This window comes from Symsagittifera roscoffensis, chromosome 2 (assembly GCF_963678635.1).
Source record: "Symsagittifera roscoffensis chromosome 2, txSymRosc1.1, whole genome shotgun sequence".
Taxonomy (NCBI): domain Eukaryota; kingdom Metazoa; phylum Xenacoelomorpha; order Acoela; family Convolutidae; genus Symsagittifera; species Symsagittifera roscoffensis.
In genome coordinates this window covers 29176893-29195452 of record NC_087063.1, presented here as the reverse complement: position 1 = coordinate 29195452, position 18560 = coordinate 29176893, and the positions used below count along the sequence as shown (strand labels likewise).

Sequence of the window (18560 nt, the reverse complement as noted above, 5' to 3'; positions counted from 1 at the left end):
AGGTGGCAGAACTGTTGAATTTCTGGAGGGAGAAAATCATCGAGATCGATCCGACGGAAAAGGAAAGGCCAAGCCTAGGTCTGTTGCTCGAGAAAATGCCAGAAGTGATCAACGTGCCGCGCTCGAACAAGAGGGTGGAACTAAAGATGGGAAATGGAAACGACATGTTGTTCACGAGTTTGGAGATTGTTTGGAAATTGCTGAGACACTCTTGGTGCCCTCATCCACACGCGAGTTTGATTGAAGAAATCACGGAGCGAGTGAGACTGTCATCAGCGAAGGAAGAAGATTTGGGGAATCTGAACGTGGTGCACAAACTAATCTTACCTCAGCAAAAGGAATCGGAGAAAACGACGGGCAAACAAGAAAAGCTAGTGACGAAGATCGAACCGGGTAGTTGTCTGGACCTGATGTGTGGCGGTGGAGAACAAGCCTGTGATGGACGATCCTGCGTCAGAATACAATATTTTCAGAAGGAGGACCTAGCCACGTGGTTTAGTGACATCACGGAGAAGGAGAAAAGTGAGGTGCATATAGTGGCTGAATGCTGTACGAGCACCACGGTGAACTTAGCGACGGCGTTGGGATTCTTCTCGAGTATGTGCAGCTTGCAATCACTGGAGATGCTAGAATCCGAACACCAATTAGTGACCACGTTAAGCGTGGAGTCATGGCTTGGAGTGTTGCAGATGGTCCAAAAGCACATCAGTGGATGGAAGATCGGTATTGAGGCGAAGATGGGATTTTCCGTGAGTGAACCCTACAGTTCGCCAACGAATGCAAAATCTCTAGTGGGATCGGTAATGACCAATCTGTGTGAAAGCCACTTTCCATCACATATGGCGATGGTGGAAGCATCCAGTCAGAGGGTCTTAATTGACAAAGCCTTCTCGATATCCAAGGGTGTACGCCTAGCTCGCTTGTCGCATCAGTCACACCGACTGTTAAGGAAATTTTTGGGAGCTGTACCGGAGGACCAAAGAGAGAACTTGAGTGAGATCTGGGGAAAGGAACTCATGAGCTTGGAAAACGAGAACACGATTGATTTCGAGAGACAAAACACGATCGGGAAAGCAATGAACAGTGCCCCAGCTATGGAAGGGAATGACGTAACACGTGAGAAGATGATGGAGTTTGAGCCTCTGTTGGAAGCTTCGGGAAAACGCAACCTCCGTATTATCAACCTGACACATGGGGAATGCCCATACCACTGCCGGGCGCAGACAGTGTGGTATCCGGAGCATTAGAACCTCTGCTTGATATGGGACGTGGAAGAAAATCGGTTAGTTGGGTTACCTGACCATCAGCAGAAGGTCACCTTTCTCGTGGTGCGCTCGATGCTGGCATTGCGATGGATCGAGGAAAATGTAATGAAATATCGAGAGTCGAGAGCACATACAGCGGAATCAATACATGCCATTGACTACAATCGGAGGCTTGAGTTGTTTGAGACTGCGTGCAAAGTTTTCTCTATACCTATGGAGGTGAGGCACGTGTGGAGTCGCATAAGATTCTTCCCATGGTTTCGATCGACGTTGAAGTCTTGGTTATATACGGTGACGAAGGATCACATGAAGAAACATCAGAAGGAGTATCGACAGTTCCTGGCTGAAAATGGGCCGGAAGCTTTCAAGAAGCCCTTGTTAACCCATCGTAATACGATAAACACGGGTTGGAAAAGAGTTATTGGAGTGTCTCGAGACAATACCAAAGCGAGGGAGTCGATATTGGAGGAAGACTTGGCGAAGAACGTGAGCCTGAGTTTGCACAATTCCTTTAGCAGGAATAGGGAATCTAAATTGAAGGGTCTACCGAATCAGGCGAAAAGAATACAAGAGCAAAGGGGGTGGATGCGGTCCTAGAAACAGCTGAAGGCATGGTTAGAGATCGTAATCAGGAGCGATGATGAAAAAGAACTGGCAAGGTAGATTACGATGTCGAATGTGTCAGGACCCAGTACCTCGGAGACAAGGAACACAAACTGAAAAGGGTGTTCAGGGATTGTTTCTTGCGTCGTGAGTGGGAAAAAGAAAAATGGGCTTGAGTGTGAACTCGGATGAAATCTGAGGGCACGGAAAATAAATTTTTATAAAATTTTTTGTTACTAGTATAACTACTATATATATAAAAATGCTGCATGACAATTTTCTGAATAGGTAGAACAAAAGAAATTTCAATCAACAGCTTGCAAAGCGGAAATTCAGGGTGCAGGTGTATGCAGATTTTGGTTGCTGTTTAGCGATAAGGTGACAACTTTGCTTGGTTGTGAATTTTGGGGCATAGATAAAGATAAATCTGCTGCAAACTTCTGTAAATGACATCTAGCAATGTATCTTGAGACGCACTCAACATTCTGGGAGCTCACTGACAGAAGACGACACGCGATGAGTTCGAGCTGTGCCAGTCGGTCATATTTGGAAGTTTGACCTTGAGAAAACGTTTAGTCTTGATTTTTGGGGTGAAATGAAATTTTTCAAAAATTCGAACTGAGCATGTCATGCTCAAGTTTCTCGCGACAACTGAAACTATCAGAATAATGAGATCAGTAGATTCGAACTACAATCGCGGTAAAGTAGTCAAAAATAACAGCGGGAAATTGATGTTCGCAATTTCCGATACATAATTTGAGCGAGAGTAGAGCTGTCTTATTCTTGACAGGAGACAGAAAATAATCGCGAATGAAAGGAGAGCAAATTCTAGTGGACCAGAGTGAACCTTCGGTGGAAAGGTGGACAACTGAAGTTTCCCAATGGTCCAGAACCAAAACTCATTTCTTGAGCTAAAACTAATTCATTACAAACTTCTCGAGTCAAACTTAATTACCCATCAGTTCTAGAGTTGCTTTATAGTTTAGTTACTTGAATCTAGAGGTCGTGTCGGTATGTGAGTACCAAATTTAATTTTCTTGAGTGTGTTTTATATTGTTATGTTGAGTTAGGGAGAGTTTTAGGTTGATCCATCTGAAAAGGGTCAAAGTTCCACTGTCTAATAAAAAGCAACTAAAACGGAATGTTCCGACCCTGCTTTTAACGGCGTTCGTGCTTTTAAGAAAAATATGAGTCAGTGTGGGTTGAGTGCAAATCTACATTTAACATTTCGAGTAAAGAAAAAATGTTAGTTAATTTGTGTAATTACGCGTAATTTTATTAGAAACTGAAAAAGCATTATCTATGTTAAGCGTTAATTGTTCCAAAAAATCAATAAAGTTTGATCTGCTTGGGTTATAACACAAATTAACTAACATTTTTTCTTTACTCGAAATGTTAAATGTAGATTTGCACTCAACCCACACTGACTCATATTTTTCTTTATCAAATAAATTTAGATCAGGCCTCAATTTCGGAGCCAATTTGACTGGTATATATAACAAAACGCCACCGCCTTTCTTTTTTACCGCTGATTGCCTATCATATCTAAACATCGCATGCGTTCTAGGTTGGAAATTCCATAAATTGTCACTATCTTCTTTTTTAAGCCACGTTTCGGAAATTCCTATAATTGTGTTTTCGCCCATATCATCAAGAAATTTTTTCAATTGCATCCGTTTTCTAATAATACTTTGAAAATTCAAATGAACAAATTTAAGATTTGCACAATTTTTTGAGCAGATACCGTAGACTGTTTCAATGGTTTCGATAGGACCAGGGTTTTTTTCAACATCCCCACTTTGGGTCAGTAACAACGCGAAAAGGAAAAGATGAGTCAGTGTGGTAGCTCTCCGCTCATTTATCCCACATTTCGTTGATAATATCTTTTGCTGGCAGCTTAGATAGCCCCAGTAAACAATAGTTTTTTCTTTAGTTTCCATCTGAGCCTTGGAAATTAGAAAAATTGCACAAAACAACCAGAATTTAATATTCAGCATAATAGGTTAAATAAATTAAATAATCGCCAAAGTTTGCACCAAGAAAAAATGCGAAACTAGTATTTCCTAAAAAATTTTGCACCGTTTTGGAAAAATAGTAACATTTCTGCCGTTTTTGGATCTAAATTTGATGATTGTTGGGTTTGCTTCATTCTGGGGCGGGTTGTAATCTCACATGTGTTTGCATTAATATCAGAACCCCTAAAAGAATCTCTAAAACTTTGCACCAAAATTTCAACACCCCCATCAGAAGGATGCAAACCATCCGAGCTAAGAGCATCTGTATTTTGACTAAAAATTTTGTTTATGTCTAAAATATCCAATTTTACTTCGCCCAAGTCTTTTACATTCCGTACTAAATTAAGAATTTGCTTGTTTAGCTTCTGTACATTTGGATTAAAATCTTTTCTAAAAGCGCCTAAGGGAGTTACAGTACATAGTGAAATTGTTTCTGGGGAGAATTTATGATTTATGAGATAAATTAGTTTTTCTAAGCTACTCACGGCTTCCTTCGCGTCGAAATCACTTGAGAGGCAGTCATTTATTCCAATTAGCGTAGTTACATGTTTAAAATGTCGCGATTTACTGTTTCTCACGCGTTCCAGCAATGCAGAAATTTTGTGCCCACCAAATCCTCTCGCCAACACATTTTCCGATATTTGTTCCCCATTGATTCTGTTAACAATTGAGTCTCCCAGTAATAGGCCAGAATATTCTCCTTCTCGTGGTAAAAATAAATGTTTTCGTTGCTGGTCGAATTTTTCTTCTTGAATATTGGTTGCTTGTATTTTGATTTCTTGGTTATTCTTGCTTTCTTGGTTATTTTCGCTTCGTTTGTTCTGATTTCTGCTCCGAGTTCCAATCTTGCTCCATTCGTTTTCAAATTTGTTTTCTGTAATTTTCGAATTGCCCGTGTTTTTAAAATTTTCTAGATCAAAAAATTTGTTTCCTCTTTCTTCCTCTTTCGTTGATACAGTTAAGTTTTCGATAATTCGCTTAAAATAAGTAACATTTTCGACTAAGTCTTTATACAGCTCGTATTTCAATTCGTTGTTCAGATTTCGGAAAGTTTCGAGGTCAAACATGTTGGCGATTAAAAGCGAAATTAAAAATAAGACATTAAAATGAACCGACTGATCGCTAGAAATTTAATTTGGTTGTGTGAAATCGTTTGGGTGATTATAACATAAATTATCTGGATAGCAAAGAAAAAGAAAATTTAGATTCTATAATTATTCCATATGGATTGAAGGTTTTTTGTCCAAACGATGAGACCAGAATTAGTTCCTCAACAAAAACTCATATCGACTACATAATCAGTGACTATGAAACAAACGGCATTGAGTTTTGTTTTGATACACCTTATAAAACCGACCATTTTGCTTCATTTATTTTGACGGATATAAAATGCGGCAAAATTTTACCGAGGATAATTACGACTTTCAATAAGAAAAATTATCAGAAAAATGAATTTTGCAATTCACTCTCCGCTCTTCCTTGGTATCTCTTATATCAATGTACAGACGCACAAAACATGTTCTCGACGATGATTTATTTAATTTCTTGTGCTCTACAGCAACATGCTCCTATCGAAAAAAAGTTTGTTCGTAATTTTAAACCAAAAAACGTGTTGAAAACGGAATGGTTCGATTCAGAATGTCAGCAATTGTTGACTAAGAAACAGAATTCACTCAGATCATATCGCAGTCAAAGCACAAGCGATAATTGGTCAAAGTACCAGTTTTTACGTAATCAAATGAGCAAATTGATTAGAAGTAAACAATTCGATCATTCAAAAATTTGTTTTTCACTTCTCAGCACTATCCAACAAAAATGGAAATATATTAACCAAGTTAGAGGTACATGTTCTGGCAACCATCGAATTACAGTTCTACGAAATTCCTTCAGTGAAATGATAACCCAAGACAAAAAAATTGCCAATCATTTAAATTATATTTTTTCAAACTTAGGCGAATTTTTCGGCGCTAAAAAGCCTCCGAATTACAACAAATCTGCCTCTGAATCTGCATCTTTTCATTTTCAACACATTACAGTGAAGCAATGCTTTGATATAGTTCGAAAAATCAATGTTGGAAAACCTCTCGGACCTTGTACCGTACCTGCTTGGGCAATCATTGACGGTCAATCAGTTATAGTTCCACATTTAACTTTTGTCATAAATACTTGCTTAGATGAGAACATTTTCCCGATCGAACTGAAAAAAGCAAACGTAACCCCTTTGTTCAAAAAAGATGACCCAATGGATGCAAAAAATTATCGGCCAATATCAATAACTTGTGCTTTTTCTAAAATTTTTGAAAAAATTTTACATGCCCAAATAACAGAACATCTTGACAAATTTCAAATAATGACACCATTTCAATTCGGATTTCGCAAAAACATTTCAACACAAGATGCTCTTGTTTATGTGACAGAAAGTATTCGAAATCAAATAGATTCAAAAAAAATCGTACATGCAGCTTTATTAGATCTGTCCAAGGCTTTTGATTCTATTTCGCATGAAGTTTTAATTGAAAAAATGCTTTCTCTCGGTTTTTCAAATGGAGCAAATGCTTTAATTGCTAGCTTCCTAAACAAACGTATTCAAAGAGTAAACGTCAATGGAATTTTTTCAGACTGGATTGAAATAAAACGAGGTGTCCCACAAGGAACGGTACTTGGTCCGTTGTTGTTCAATATTTATGTTAATGACATACAAGAGCGATTATATGAGGGTTGTACTTTAGTTCAATATGCTGACGACTGTATGGTTTTTTCCTCTTCTATAATTTCTGAGGATGCTTTGAATCGATTGCAAAAATCACTCAATAATCTAACGGAATTTTTTGCAGAGAACCAATTGAATCTGAATGCATCTAAATCGGAATTTATAACATTTTGTCAAAAAAATGATAGCAAAAATGTGGATACTGATAAACTAGTAATTAGTGGGCATTATGTAGCCAAAAAATCAGAATGCAAATATTTAGGCATAATTCTTGATTCAAGTTTATCTTTTCATGCTCAAATCAAAACAATTCTCCAAAAAATGGCCCAAGGGATTAAAACTATTGATACAATTGGACAACAACTGCCGACATTATCATTAGTTGCCTTGCTTCATTGTCTTGTTTTATCACATTTAGATTATTCAGCAATTTTTTTACAACAAATTAATGCTACTTTGATGCTATCTCTGGAGAAACAGTTGAACTGGGCGCTAAAAAGAACATATTTCAGATCGAATTTTAAATCTTCTTCCCTTCTTCGCATTAGCAAATCGTTCATTGGAATCGAGAAAAGAATTGAGTTAAAGTGTATAACGTACTTATACCAATATCTTACAAACAAAAAGAAGGCTTTTGAAAATACACTGAGACTACCGACTGCCAATTATAGGCTCAACGAAAGAACGAAACAAATTATTTTTGACAAACATTGTTCGACTGCTTCTCTACAAAAATCATTTTTTCATTTGACTTCTAAAAAATGGAATTCACTGCCCATAATTTTGCGCAATTTAGAAAAATCGAAAACAGAATTCAAGAAAAAATTGAAAGAATTTTACGTGAGTGAATTGAGAAACAATCCTATATGTACTAATACAAATACGTGGCGTGATTACCGTTTTTGCTAGTTCTATATTTTTTAATTCAGTTTAATTTTTCACACATTGCTTGAAAGAGAAACTGTATATACTCTGTATATACGTTGTATAATTGGACTATCTGTAAAATTGTTTGTAAAGTTTTATTACCAGCTTGTTCCTAATTCTTAAATCTTTAATTTTCTATAGTATCCGAAACTTCATATACTTTAATCAACCAATTTCCGAACTGTAACCGATTTTGTTTTTTTTTTGTTTTGTTTATTGCTTGTTTTCTGATGTTTTGTTTTTGTTTGATGTAACCAATGAATTTATAACCAATTTTATTATTTACACTTTGCTACACTGATGCCTCGGCTTTTTATTGTATAGTAATTCAAGTGTTCTTTCTTCTTCTTCTTCTTAGGTACTTTGAGACCTAAGTATGGAGGCTTTCTTATTTTCTAGAGTGGGTGGGGGGGGGGTGGTATTTTGGCAGTGGCCTTTAAGCTGTAACAAAGGTTTTAGTCTCATATCGAAAGTGAACCGAATTGGCCCCGTCCGCTTGAGGTAGAAAAACACAAGAGATAGTGTCCTTGACTCTTGAGCCAATGGTTATAGGGCCTATTTTTCTTTAAGCTCATATGTGACTTAAGTAGGCGACTGTTACAAGTTTTATTTTCTTGTTCAGGAATTGCTAGAACAAAGACAGTCTTGGCTCGTTCACAGAGAAAGTTCGCAAAATCGATAATTTTGTTATCTACTAAACGCACAGGGGTATCAGTTGGCGCTGTATATTAGTAAAGGTCGTTACCACCTTGAAGAGGATTATTGTATCAAACAGGTTTTTCGGGGAGAGATAGTCGTAAAAGTGATTTGCACTTATAACAGGTAGCTATAGGATATTCAGTTTTCCAGCTTGTAGGTGCCTCGCTTGGGAGGCAGCAATTAGGAGATACTTTGAGGATGAGGTTTTGAAGAGATGATATCTGCTTCTTAGGAGAGGCATCCATTGAGGGCCTTTCACACAAGCTTATATCGCACTAAGATTTTTTTTTGGGCATAAACAATTTCAGGAATATCCCTCCTTAGTCCAGCTTTGTACTGCTTTAGCCATAGATTTGCCGAAATTACAGGAAGAGATGCCCCTATTCCTGAATCAAGCAATGAGAGGACTGAAGATGCTTAAAATGAGCGAAAATGGTTGTTGAGTTTACAATTTTCTCAAATTATTTAGTCAAAATCAAGAATTGTTTTTTATTATGATTTAAAGAAGATCCATCAGAGAAAACCTGTCATAAATTTTCAGGAAACAATTTTGAGTTGATTTCAGTTGAAAAGTATTATCAAAATTAGTAAGATTTTTAAAATTAAATTATACTCACTTCAAACCTAATTTTTTAAATATCTGACATACACTTGCATATTTGAAAGTTTTTTCATTTAGCGTTTAAAATGTTTTTCTGATTTATTTTTATAAAAAAAATTTCTTCTTGTGTTCGTATGCCATGAAACTGAAATTTATGAAACAACAAGGTGTTTTTTTGGCTCTTTTTTCTTTACCAACTGAGTTGTTAAGACGCTTTATCCACAACGGGAAGGACCAAAATACGATCTGTTCAGGTTTTCACAGAGAACGCCCCTGCTTAAGACTTTTATGCTATTTTTCTGGGTTGGGTCATGTTGTTAAACCCTCAAGCAACGAGTACCAATATTGGTTGACCTAAAGGACCCGACCTTTTGCTTGAGAGGCAGAGACGTAATCACTTCACCACCTGCGAAATTTTCAAATTTTGTTTTCGTTCGCTTGATCCGATTCTTAATATCAAAGCTAATCATGAACACTCCAACTGTCTGATGGCGATGCTCAAAATGTTGACAGTATCCGACAACCAGTATCCAAAAGCAACAATATTTAACATTATTTACAGGTTTCAGGGGTATGGATGTTAATTCAGCAGCCCGAATCGCAGAGCTGTCCGAAGAAGAACTGAAAAAAGTGCTGAAGAGCAATGAATTTGGAGATACGAGTTCTACCAAAATGAAGCTACTCAACCAAATAAAAATCGGAAGGGAAGATGTTGGTCCCAAGAGCGGCAGCTTGCAGAATCAACGTGAGGAAAAGGTGGCTTTAAAAACTGGACATTCGGCCAATTCACATGTTGTTGACGGTAATTTAAGTTGCATTGATTTTCTCTGAGCAAAAGAAACTGAAAAAAGAATGCATGCTATAGTAATAGGTTGGTGCAGCAAGAATCCGGCAATAGTTAATTTTAGACCCAGTGAATTGTAAAGCAGCATTGCCCAATCAAAATGCGGGAGAAGTGAAAATGGAACCCGGAAAGATGAGCTTGGAGACCGGACTTGATGTTTTCGAAGAAGCAAGCGATGATCCTTTTGCCGAACCAACTGGTGCACTTTCATTGGACAGCAAAAATGATCTGCTCGAGTTCGAGGTGGAGGTTGAGCAAGACGTCTTAGAGTTGGACTTTGGAGGATCACTTGACCCCGAAAAGCAGGAAAGCGTCGACGTGCACACAACTGGGCAAAATGGATCAACGACCACTGCAACAGATCAGAAAGCGGAAAAAGATCCCCAGAAGGAGAAAACTGGGGATACAAAGGAGAAGAAATGTTTATGGATATCCAACCTTGCTACAGAGACCCGGACAGCCGATCTTAAAACGATATTTGGAAATTTTGGAAAAGTTTTGAATGCTAAAGTTATATCAAGTAGCAGTAAAGACGGGAATAGATTTTATGGTTTTATTACCATGCAAAATTGTGAGGAAGCTCAAGCATGCATTGATAATTTGGCTGGTTCTGAAATTCATGGTAAAGTAATTTCTATTGAAAATGTAGCTGAACAACCGAAGCGAAGATCTGATAAAACTGAGTCTAAACCTAAGAGTACTGATAAAATAAGTACTGACAAGCCATCTGATTCATTTAGTAGTAAAATTATACAGGAACACGGCTCCAGGGATAAGGGCAAAGAATCTCGATCGGATAAAGAGAAACGATCAACTTCTAGGGGTGACAGTCATAGTCATCGTGTTGGAGCCGATGATGCCAGAAGGAAACTGGAGCAATTGGGCAAGATGAGAGGCGATGAGAGAAAAAGATCACAAGGACGAACTGAACGGACTAGCAGGGAATCTTCGAGGGGACATCAGAGACCACCTGTTGTGAGGCGGACACCGCCACCTCCATCACGAACTATCATAATTCAACCAAAGCGGGACTCCTCGCATTATCAATCTCGTCCAAGGGAGAGCCACAGGGTGTCACCTCGAAGGCGAAGTAGAAGCAGGAGTAGACGACGCGGAGAAGGAATCGAACTGAGGAATATGCTTGACAATAGAAACCCGTCACGAGATGACCGCGAGCGCGATCGGCTCATAAGAGAACGCGAGGAGCAAATGCTGCTACGTGAACGAGAGGAGAGGAGACTCGAAGAAGAAAGACACAAATTGATCAAAGAGAAGCTTGAGCGAGAGAAGATTGTGAAAGAACGTCTGGAGCTGCAGCGCCAGATGCTGTTATTGGAGAAAGAGCGTCAGATAGCCGAGCAGAAACTTCTCAAAGAGGCCGAGGAGCTGAAGCGGTTAACTCGAGCTCCAAGAGGACACCAAGTTGCATCATCAAGTCGAAATGATGACAGGAGGCGCCGCCAATCAACTGAGAGGGATAGATCTCCAGATAAGTCAAAAAGAGACTCAAAGTATTCGCGAGTTGAGTCGAGTAGAAATCGAGATAGAGACGAACGTGATAGTCGAACTAATGGTCATCGAGGGGAACCATCTAAAGATCGAAGAGTGAGGGCTCCGAGTCCGCGACGAGAAAAGACCCCTCCGAGAAAGATGGCTATAAAAAGAGTCCTCACTCCACCTCCCAGAGATACCGATGAACGGTACCGCAGCGGCGATAAAGTCAGAGAAAGATCCCCGGGACTTAGTTATGGTTCAGTGCAGCGATCGGTTGCAGATGCGCATTTGGCGGCAGCAATGTCGCGAGATCACATGACTCGGGTTCAGCAGCCTATGCTAGGAGGAAGAGACTTCGATCTACGACAAACTGCCACAACTGTGCAAGAGTCGAGAACACGGATGGTGCATGCTGAGGATAGACCCAGGCCATCAATTCAGACTGCTGCAAACGCCATTAACCAGGCACTTGTCTTGCCACCAACTGGATTGGGTTTATTGGACCCCCGTCAGTTCTACCAGAATCCAAACCCAGTTCCGCATGTGGAATTTAACCATGTCCAGGCATTCCCAGATCTTTCCTATGGTTCATCTCATCGCTCCTCATCGAGAAACGCACCCATGCGATGAACTGTGCTGGTTCATTTTAGCAGTTTAAAACATTGTCGTTGTTTTCTATTCACAGATGTATTGTTATATAGCAGTTAAGATGACTTCCTCCTCCTTTCGTTTTGGCGTTGAATGGCGACGTATAATTTTTGAATATAATTAATGTTAATGGAATTTTAGTTCTACATGACACCCAAAACCTACTGTCGCTGGTTTATCTTGAGAAATGCCTGAGACCTTTATTTAAGATTAGGAGTGTTTTTAGATATGACTGTCTACATGAGTTAAATACAAGATGAGTCTTCACAAGCTGATCAGCAGTTGTGCTATTGTTCTGCCAAGGAGTGCATTGCACAAGGCTGGAATAAGCGTCACTCCTTCTGTTCGAGCGCTTCATGTGTGTGTTGTGAGAAGGGGAGAACATCGTAGTCCGACGGAGCATCCCGAGTCGACCTTCGGAAAAGATTCACACCAGACGGGAATCTCACACTCCAAATATGAGCAGCCACATGCAGACTTGACCAACTCCGGAGGAGGTATGCAATGAGTTAGATTGCACTGACCTTAGACTGTATCTTTAATACACAATTGTCATTACGTTCATAAGAAAGTCTGGTGGAGGTCCTGGAAAAGCAGTTAAATGAGTCGCTTTATCCAAATACTTTTTGAGAAGAACGTTAATCTAAGCGTTTTAAAGAGCTCTAAGTTTTTGTGGTTTGTATGCATCTGATTAAGATATAAAAGTTGTTTTAGTTAGACTACTTACACATGCGAGCGCAGTGTAATATTACGTTGTTTTCTTTTTCTCTTAGTCAAGTCGCAAATAAAACTGCTCCTTTGGTGGCACTTTTGTTTCATAAGGATTTGAAACTTATCAGCTTTGTTCTCTGCGTTGTTGCCTTATTTTCAAGAGGTCTTGGTGCAGATTTGAGGATGTGAGATTCGTAAGCCACAGTTTGGCGGTTCAATTCCGGCGTATATCAAAAGTTTCATTTTTCGAGGTTTTTATTGATTTTTTTTCTTTATTAAGTAATTATAAAAGAATGAAGTTATTTTCACTTTTACACTAGTGGACAAAATTAAGACCGAATTCAGGATTTGACACTCTGAAGCTGTTTACTCTCTTTAACTGTTTTCTCTCTAAAACTGTTATATTGCCTGTTTTCAATGTATATTTTGGGAAAACGTTTCTTTCGAAGTGCATGAAATTTTTACATAGACCAAAAATATATGATCACGGCTGCCCTCTATAAAACTATCAATGTTTGGTTTCAAAAACAGCATTGTAATCCGGGTCGAAAAGTGCCTGTTATTCTCACTTTTTCTGGCTAACTTTTGCATCGTAGGGAAAGCTCTCTTGAATAAGCGGAGTAAAGAAATTGTTCATGAAACGTGAAACATTCTCAGCGAGAAAATGGAACATTCATTGTGAAACTTAACTAAACGCAGTCGTTTCTTACCTTTTCACGCGGATTGAAAAACAGCGCAGATGAGGAAAACTGGCGTTTTCAGACCCGGATTACATTGGTAAGTTTTGAAATCAAACAAGTATAGTTTCATAGAGAAAAGCTATAATCATTTGCTCGTTGTCTATGTAAAAAATTTACTGAATTTTGAAGGACGTTTCGCCCGAAATCGACATTGAAACAAGCTTTGCAGAGGGTAGAAACCTGAATTTGCCCGAAATCGACATTGCCCGAAAACCTTTGTGCCCGAAATCGACATCGCTCGAAAACCATTATGCCCAAAATTGACATCGCCCGAAAACCATTTTACCCGAAATCGACATTGAAGACAAGCTTTTCAGAGGGTAGAAACCTGTCTTCGATCTTTTTTGTAATTTTATTCCAGGAAAAAGTATTTAAATTTGTTCACGTTCAAATTTGAGTTTTCGCGGTTTGACTCATGATTTTCTCTTCATTTTTTGGTTAAATGAAGGCAAACTCCGCTATAGAACAGTAAAAAAGAAAAGTTCACGAAACTTGAATAATTTCAAGTTTTAAAAAATGGAATTTAATTTTCTGAATTGCCAGCTTTCAGAAATAGCAGTTAAGATGACGACCGAATTGTTCAGAAGTTTATCTATTGGTCCAGTTTTCTCTATATGGATTAATTTCGAAGAATACAGTGCTGATTTAAATTAACCAGACAAAACGCGTTAAACTTGAAACTTAAAACGCGTTTTTCTCAAATTGGGTTGAGTTTAGGTGAAAACTTATGGAGACAAAACTTGCTTAAAATTTTAGCAGAATTAATATGGTGTAAATTGTTTCGCGAAATTCGGGCCCAAAATTTTACCCCAAAAATGGGTCATTTTGGCTTTTCTTAGTTAATCAAAAATTACGCCAAAAATACCCAGTCGCTCACAGACATAATTATATCAAAGTGAGCCCATTACGTAGCCCAACAAACTTTAAGAGGATATATTCTCCAAAACATTGCATAAATTAATTTATTTTTGTTTGATAGACAAAAAAGGTCGTTTTTACTGCATAAAATACCAACTTTTTATTTAAAAACTATTTTTAAACCGTTTACAATTGTTTTTGTAGATTATGCCCTTCTTAAAGTTTGTTGGGCTACGTAAGGGGCTCACTTTGATATAATTATGTCTGAGCGACTGGGTATTTTTGGCCTAATTTTTGATTAACTAAAAAAGCCAAAATGACTCATTTTTGGGGTAAAATTTTGGGCCCAAATTTTGCGAAACAAATTACACCATATTAACTCTGCTAAATTTTTAAGCAAGTTCTGTCTTCATAAGTTTTCACCTAAACTCAACCCAATTTGAGAAAAACGCGTTTTAAGTTTCAAGTTAAACGCGTTGTGTCCGGTTAATTTAAATCAGCACTGTACGTGCCAATCATAAAAAGTATTTGAACACAAAAAGCTTCAACCTGATGAATTTACTTCTTCAAAAGTTAGTTTCGATCACTTTTTTTATTTTTATTTTTTAAAATCTTCTCCAACTCTTTGTTGACTATGTATTCAATTTTGAATTTTTTAGTGCTAATTTTTGCTGTTTTTTGCTTGTGTTTATCGTCTGTGGTTAAAAAAAAGTGTTACAGGTGTTTTAATTTTGCCGGAAGAACAATTGCCATCGGATTACCCGGAAACGGCGGAGGAATGGATTCGAAGTGCGAGAAAGTATGGCATTCCCATCGAAGAGTACCAGCCCTACCCGGACGACGGAATGACTAGTCGCGGCGACTACCCAGATTTCCAGCCAGTACATGGGCTGTCCAGGGACTTCTGGCACGACTGGGACATGCCTCCGACAAAGAGTGACTGGGGTCATGTGTTGCACTATGATGAACTGGACTTGGTTGCTTTCACTGACGACCAGATTACTCCCACTGTCGTGCCCAAGTTAGTACCCAATTATTGCCCATAATTCTTAATTGTATTGTTTGCAGCCAACATATTATTCGGTATATTGTATCAACGGCTATACCAGAAGCATCTGTAATGCTTATTCGAAGTACTTGTAAACATGATGCGTCTACTTCTGCGAATTCTACAACTCAGTTTCTTAAACGATATGGCATGAAAAAAGCAACCAGAGGTAGAGGGTTTGGGTACTCATTGCTTATTATAATCTTTGCCTGCATGGATAGAGAACTGCACACACTTAGTGTGAAGCTTTTGTCAAAATTTTAAAACCTGTAAAGCAGTTGTCCCGATGATATCTTAGTGAAGGGCGTGCATAGTGGATACCTAGGGGCTCATTTACAAAAAAATGGGCTCATTAGTTAATGGAATCCTGTTATAATGACACATCTGTCTGTTGATTTGTCGAATCTGTTTATTTAGATGGAAGAATTACTTGCGCTTGTTTGCTTACATGTTGGGAGCAGCGGTCCTTATTACCTACTCTACGTTGTATCTACCCTACCACGGAATCATGGTGAGTTAAGTTTTAAATTGTAAGTTTTCGGTATGACCCTTGGTTTTAAATGTTATCAAACGAAAGTCTAAATATTTCAAGCTGAATTTTATATTCTAGCGATATTAGTTGTGATTCTTTTTATGTTCGAAATTAATGTACTAAAATGGAAGGTAGTTTTTTAAATGTTTTTCTCATAATTCACAGGCCTGAGTTTTTACTGGGTCGTGTAAATAAAAATGTACAACGAGAAATTTTGTGCGTTAGGCAATTCCATTACAACAAAAGAGCTTATGATACGCAAAAACAAATGTTTTGGTGTGCAGTAAGCGTATTTAATTGCCAATTATCCGTACTTGTGCGTTATTTACACAAGCAAAGGGTGTGCAGTTACGAAGTCCACTTTTTTGTTATCTTACTCGCTAATAAAGGTGTAACCTACCTCTTTAGCTGGTTTATTCCTGGCTAGTGTTAGTTATATTTGTGATCGTGTTGCCACCGGGTAGTAAATTTTCCCCCGAAAATGAGTTTTTTAACTAATTTCCTAGAGGCCTGTTGGCAAAAAATGTGCCCCAAGAGACTTGTTTTGCACATGTTAGCCTTTTAAGTATTCGTCATATTAGAAATTAGCTTTGTTGTTGGGTCTAGTTTTACCAATTCGATTTTTAAAATTTCATTTTTGTTTGCGGTTTTTCCTCTGTCTTCTTTGCTTCGTGAGTGTGTTTTTGTGAGTGTTTAGGACTTGAAATCTTTTTAAAATTAATTTAAACATTTAGAGTTTTTTCGGCTTAGAGGATTTCTGCTTAGGTACTTTAGGCTTTCTTACCGCTTGGCAAATTTTCTCCGGATGCTAATTTCATATTCTGTTGTCTTGACTTTGTTTTTTTGAAAACTAGTTTCATTAATTTAATAGATCTAAGTTTTTTTTTCAAAATTTGTCGATTTTTTTTTCGATTTGCGGGTTTTTTTTATTATAGCCCAAGTAGTGCGAAGTGCCGCTTCGTCACTGTGTATGTTTTTAGAGATTTTGGCGCAGATAAGAGGCTGTGAGGCGCCTAATTTTCAGATCGGAGGTTCGATTCCGGCACATAGCAAAAAATATATATTTTTATTTTGCTGCATAAAATTGAGAATTTGATAGTATCTGTAGCTGCTTTATTGGTGGCTAGTATTTGCAAATCAGCAAGCTACCGTTGCTCAGATGCAAGGACGTGAGGCTCCTTGTCCTCTAGATAGGGGGTTAGGAAGTTTGATAAGTTCTTAAAATGCTCTAATAACTACAGATGTGCATTCATACATTAATGTATTTATGAATGTACTTAGGTATATATGCAATTTTTGAGTTCAATTGAAATTCATCTGCTGGAAGTTACGTAAATTGCATTCTCCAAATAACGTTGAAATGGCGTGAACAATTTTTAAGCTCTTTCCCAGCTTACTGTCTGTTCGTATTGTTCAACTTTTTCCAATTGTTCATATAAAAAAATGCAATTTTTGGTGCTTACTCTTTGGCTATTCGATAACAGTGTTTCAAATTGATTCTACACTTTTTTCATTTGGTAGTTTTTATCCCTTGTTTAATCTATTTGGAGAATATTAAACTCATTATAGGCAATATTCTGTGTGGATATTGAAAGCCGTTTTTTTTGCTGTAATACACGATCAAACTTCATAAAATTTTGCGCCTCTCTGGGATGTCAATTGTTTTTTTTTTATAAGCGGCATGGCATGTTGATGTTTCATTGATTTTACAGAATTTTAAGTTGTTTGATTAGTGAACCTTATCAAATTCTAGACTGCCTCCCTATTAGCCTCGAGGTAACGCGGTCCTTTATACCCTAAGGTCTGCTGTTGGAGTCCCGGTTGGACCTTGTTGTTTTCAGTTTGTATGTTAATTCAGTATGTTAATTGAAAAATTCAGGTAGTTTGTTGCAAAATTTCAAAGTTTCGAAACTTAATTGCTCAAAATTTTTATGACAATTTCGGATGGTATTTTTTGCAGCTAAATGGGCGTCTACCCAATTTTTGTTGGCTTAGTGGCCGTTTGGTAAATATTAGAAGCCTAATTAATGTTGGTGGTTGTGTTTTTTGGCTGTTTTTCTGAATTTTTTCCCGAATTTCCTCTTCGATTTTAATATTTCCGTCTCATTTTCTAATCGCTAGCTTCAATGATGCGCTTGCATTATATCACAAGTGATGCAAAGCTCCGTTTCGCCTCTGTGTTTGTATGCATATTCAAGTTTTTATGAGTTGGTTTTTTGATTTTATGCATCGCAATTGGTACAAAGCTCCGCTTCGTCTCTGTGCTTTTGTTTGTGGGCGAAATGATGTTATTCGCTTTTTGCCTCTAATATTCACTGCTCATGATAAGTAGCTTTATCCGCGAGAAGTCCAGTTTTTTGGTCACAAGAGGCAAAGAAATTTGATTAATAATTCTGTATTAGTCAGTGTAAGTTTTGCTGCAAACCCCCAATAACTGCCTAAATTTGAATCCTATTCGAAGATTCTAGTCATGATTGTTCTTGCATTAACAGGCACCTCGAACCTACCCTCACGGATGGGATCCCCGCAAGAGAAGATTCATCGCTGAGAACGAGAGACCCCTTTATAGATTCCCCGAACACCCGCAGCACTACAACAAGATATCTTCGTAGAAGCGGACAAACAGACACCGCGAATGACTGACTCAATTAAACAATTTGGACGCACAAATTCGATCATAGATATTTTAACCAGTTCTTTGCCACTTGACTGTCAAATTGATCGCAAAAATTTAAAGAAATTAGGTTGAAGTTTGCCCCTGATAGCAGCACATTTGACTTCATTTTTGTTTTTATGAACAAATTTTTTTCGGGTGAACAACTAGTGAACAACCTGGGAAGGCTAAGGGACTATGTTCGAACCCGA

At 38.0% G+C, this 18560-nt stretch overlaps 2 protein-coding genes across 2 annotated transcripts; both read left to right on the top strand.

The window, feature by feature from the left end:
* The first annotated feature begins 9386 nt into the window (after nucleotides 1-9386).
* Nucleotides 9387-11941, top strand: LOC134839212 (SAFB-like transcription modulator). Its single transcript, XM_063854689.1, has 2 exons — nucleotides 9387-9622; nucleotides 9729-11941. The coding sequence occupies exons 1-2, from the start codon at nucleotides 9394-9396 to the stop codon at nucleotides 11786-11788; spliced, it is 2289 nt and encodes a 762-aa protein (XP_063710759.1). The 5' UTR covers nucleotides 9387-9393; the 3' UTR covers nucleotides 11789-11941.
* A 53-nt stretch (nucleotides 11942-11994) lies between these two features.
* Nucleotides 11995-18445, top strand: LOC134839213 (NADH dehydrogenase [ubiquinone] 1 beta subcomplex subunit 8, mitochondrial-like). Its single transcript, XM_063854690.1, has 4 exons — nucleotides 11995-12303; nucleotides 14836-15136; nucleotides 15581-15674; nucleotides 18188-18445. Exons 1-4 carry the CDS (start codon nucleotides 12063-12065, stop codon nucleotides 18305-18307), a joined length of 756 nt encoding a protein of 251 aa, XP_063710760.1. The 5' UTR covers nucleotides 11995-12062; the 3' UTR covers nucleotides 18308-18445.
* The last annotated feature ends 115 nt before the right edge of the window (nucleotides 18446-18560 follow it).